General features: G+C 44.0%; 1 protein-coding gene across 1 annotated transcript; it reads right to left on the bottom strand.

Moving 5' to 3' along the window:
• Positions 1-2992: 2992 nt before the first annotated feature.
• On the bottom strand, positions 2993-3460 carry LOC141649670 (uncharacterized). The gene has a single exon (XM_074458353.1). It carries the CDS (start codon positions 3458-3460, stop codon positions 2993-2995), a length of 468 nt encoding a protein of 155 aa, XP_074314454.1.
• Between the last annotated feature and the right edge of the window lie 770 nt (positions 3461-4230).

Here is a 4230-nt window from a genome sequence, read left to right as displayed (position 1 = left end):
GTGGACGAGGTTGAGACTGATCTCTCTTACCCCACACCGAGTTTCTACCCACCGCAGTACTCGCCCTACCCAACTAATCATGTCCCCAGGATGTAGGTTAGTGACTTGATTGAGCGGATCTCCACTACCTTGGTGCTCCGCAACATGCATGAGATGGCATATAACTAGGGTATAGGAACCCAGCTGGCGCAGCCCGTTTGGTGGAGGGGACCCGGAGTAGACACAGGCGTCTTCCACAGCTACGGAGTCGATCCCGGCTTTTGGGGGCCACTAGAGGAGACCGAGTTTGGCTGCCTCGCGGAACCCTGGGGAGCCAACTATGACAGTTAGTTAGGCGGAGGAGGCTACTCGGCTGGAGGCTTTCAGGGAGCAGGTGCATCAAGAGCTGGTACATCCGGCATAAGCGGCGGTGAGAAGATGGAGAAGGGTCCGGGCATGTGATTCTATGGTAGTTGTGGATTTGTTTTCGGTTTGTTGTTGGACACTTTTATGTTTTATGGTACTCTTTCTTTTGGATGATTGTAATTGGCCATAAGGCCGCTACTTGCTTGGACGTACCATGTGTGGGATCTTTATACATACACTTTTAGTTTGTGGTGGAGTATGATAATGTTTGCAGGTGTGACCTTTGGTAAGTATGTGTCAAAAACGAAAATTGCTTTCTGGCCTTTGAAAACTCGACCGAGTATAATGGACACTCGGCCGAGTACCGCTTACTCGACCGAGTACACTAGCATACTCGGTCGAGTACCCGGATGACGCATCCCACATAGGTGGAACCGTTATAGACTTAGGTGGATAGCCCATTTTGGACATGTGTATACTATACTGCAACCCTTTACTGACGCTTTTGAACCTCATTTTAAATTACATTGTATATATATATATATATATATATATATATATATATATATATGATGGTGATATATGAATGATCCTTAAGTACGACGGTGAAAGCAATATGAGACGTGATTGTGAGTAGTAACGGTAATTACTTTTAATCTAGAACAATGGTATTTTCATACTCCTAGCAATTCTCTAAGTGAGTGTGTATAGCATACTTTTGTTGGTATATCAAAATTATATCCTCAACTTATACTCATAAGGTGGTTGTTTACATACGTGTGGAGGTATTGTGGTTGCGTTGTACTAGAATACATGTTCCATAGTGGTCGTGTCTCATCATTTTTGTTGGTATTTGCACTCATGATGCTTTCAGTGGACCTTAGTGCATGGGTAGAACGAACTTCGGGGACGAAGTTTCTTTTTAAAGGGGTAGATAACATTGCGTTATAAAAATATAAAAGTTCTAAAAGTCCTAACAAGTTGATTAAGGTTCTGTGGCACTTCATCTTCTTTTCTATGTTCATCTTTTTCCCTTCTATGTTGTCACGAACTTAATAATCGCAACCGATACTAGAATTGGTAGAATTGGATGCTATATCTGGGTGATGTTGACACTTTGTAGTGGTCGGAGTCCTGTGCATCTTATGTGTTTTGTAGTGGGCGGAGTCTGGTGCATCCTATGTGTCGTGTTGAGAGGTTTTCTTATGTTGCTGTCTTGGCGGTTGGGAGGTGTGAGTTGAACTTCTAGGACGAAGTTCCTTTTAAGGGGGGAATACTGTAATACCCGCTATGTTTAAGGACCCTTTTGACCGACCTTTTGACCACGGAAGACCCTAGGAAGGGGTAGGTGAGAGGATAAGTGAGGATAAGTGACTTATGCGGTTGATTACTCGACCTAGTAGAGAGTACTCGGCCGAGTAGTGGGAACACTCGACCGAGTAGGGATTACTCGGCTAAGTATGAGAGTACTCGACCGAGTATAGCCGTTGTTGACGCGTTAGTATAAAACGCAAGTTCGCAAGTCTTATTTTATTTTCGTCGGTTCCTTTTCACTCTTACCCTAATTTATCCCTCTCTCACCTATCACCCACCTTTCCCTACACTCTCATCTAGTCTAGACACTAACTATGGAAGGTGATAAGTTAGGGTTTCCCTACTCAGTTTTACTATTTAATTTAATTGAGATTTATGTGGTAATTGTTGTACGATTGATATTGTGATCATCCGCTGGTGTTGTGTTGTGTTGTGTTGTGTTGTGTTGTGTTGTATTGATGTTGGTGTTGGTATTTGTGTTGGTGTTGGTGTTGGTGTTGATGTTGGTGTTGGTGTTGGTGTTGGTGTTGGGGTTGGTGTTGGTGTTGGTGTTGGGGTTGGTGTTGTGATGATTGTGGTGGAATCACTTGCGGGAGTGGCTTCACACCCTAGTTCGCCCTCCATGGAACCCGCCACAGGAGGGGATGTGAACATTAAGTGACATGGATTATTGCTCGTTGATGAGCGGGACCATGGTGGGTGTGGCTGCGGTCCTCCACCGCTGATTGTTGCGTTTGGGAGTTGGAGATGGTTGATGATCATTGTTGTCTTTTGTCCTTGTTTTACTTTGGTTATTCAGTAACTGACCTCGTGTTGTGTTTCAAAACTGTGGCGATCTATTCGGGGATGGTGAACAGTTGGTTTAGCTGGTACAGTTGGTTTGGTTGCTTATGGGCTTGGAGGGAAGTCGAGTCACCACGCTACCAGAGTAGATGTCCCGACGCATGAGCTTAGTAGCTATCATAGTTATCACTTTGTATCTCGTTACGTTGTTTTGTGTTGTAAAGGCTTTAAGTATAAAAATATAAATGTTCTTCTATTGTTTATTTGATCTACTACCTCGGGTAACCGAGATGGTAACACCTTCATACACTGAGATGGTCCTTTTTTTTTAGAAAGAAAGCCCGAAGGCTTTACTACATAGTTAACGAATCAAAAGTAACAGCACTGTTTGAGATTGGCGGTAGACTATTCGACCACAGTACTTTATTGACTACAAAAGGTAAAGTATGAGCTAAAGCATGAGCGACACTATTGTTTGCACGGCTAGTATATGCCCACCTAATAAAAACAAACGAATTACAAAGCGATAAAATATCCTCTAAAACTAAAGCTAGAACACTCCTGCCTGGGACTTCCTTCTTGAGTGCCTCGATAAGCAATCGCTCTCCACGACGACATGGGTATGATTTCTCCGCATCGCTTCTCGGACACCTTCATAGACCGCGACCGCTTCCGCAACCTGTGGCTCCCAAACTTGCTCCACAACCGAAGACACACCCCATAGCACCTTCCCCCTCTCCTCACGACAAACGACTCCCAAGCTCACTCCTGCATCTTCTTTGATCCCCGCATCCACATTCACCTTCACGTACCCTGCCTGAGGAGCCACCCACCCTCGCTGCTCACTCCTCCTCTCATTCCCACACTCCCCCACACCTTCTTTTTTCTGTATAAACCCTCCCCCTTCAATCTCCTCCATCACATCAATCACCCGTCGAATAACCCCCCGTGGATCCACCTCCTTCGAGTCGAAAACCACCTTATTCCGATGCTCCCATAAAGCCCAGCAACCCACCATAAAAATAGAACGACACCCAAGCTCCCTCCATTTGGCCTCCACCCAGTCCCGCACCCCTCCAACCCATTACCCTTCATCCTCCTCCATTCCCAAGCCCTCCCACGTTAGCCTTTTTTGTACTGATCCAAGTTCTATGACAAAGAGAGCAATACTAACGCCAAAGAACGACGACACCGAGCTTATTAATTCGATGTTAGTTTCACGTTAAACTGGCATTTCGTACGAGTATAGAAGCTTTGATGAAGCTGTTGACATAACTATTGATCAATACCCTATCGAATTTTTAAATACTTTGCACTTGAGTGGTCTTCCACCTCATTGTTTAGTACTCAAAGTAAACAACCCGATAATTTTTTTGAGAAACTTGGATCCTACTTCTAGCCTATGCAATGGCACAAGACTAATCTGCAAAGCATTTTCGCGCAATGTCATAGTCGCTGAAATTATTGTTGGCCATCATAAAGGAGAAAGAGTATTTATTCCTAGAATTCCTTGATGAGGCTGTCGCAACCTATCAAAAATAAACCAACTGATCTCTAACTAATATAGCTAGGGAAGTCAGGATCGTATCCACAGGGAGGCTTTTAGCGTTCTACTTGTCAAATTAAGTCTGTCTAAGTAACCAAAAGGGGTTTGTTTGATTTGTGTTCTAAACTAAAGCAATACAATAAAAGGTTTAAAGAGAGAAATCAAGTCGAGAAAAATATAAGAGAAAGGAGCTAGGATTGTCGGTTCACCGTGAATTGTCGCGGGTCTAAGGTAGGGTCATA

This window comes from Silene latifolia, chromosome 3 (assembly GCF_048544455.1).
Source record: "Silene latifolia isolate original U9 population chromosome 3, ASM4854445v1, whole genome shotgun sequence".
Classification (NCBI taxonomy): Eukaryota; Viridiplantae; Streptophyta; class Magnoliopsida; order Caryophyllales; family Caryophyllaceae; genus Silene; species Silene latifolia.
The sequence above is the reverse complement of the archived record's forward strand: the minus strand, read 5'-3'. Positions and strand labels throughout refer to the sequence as shown.

What these genes read in the sequence shown, in the direction of transcription:
- LOC141649670 (XM_074458353.1), bottom strand. Translation starts at nt 3,460, where the DNA reads ATGGTGGGTTGCTGGGCTTTATGGGAGCATCGGAATAAGGTGGTTTTC.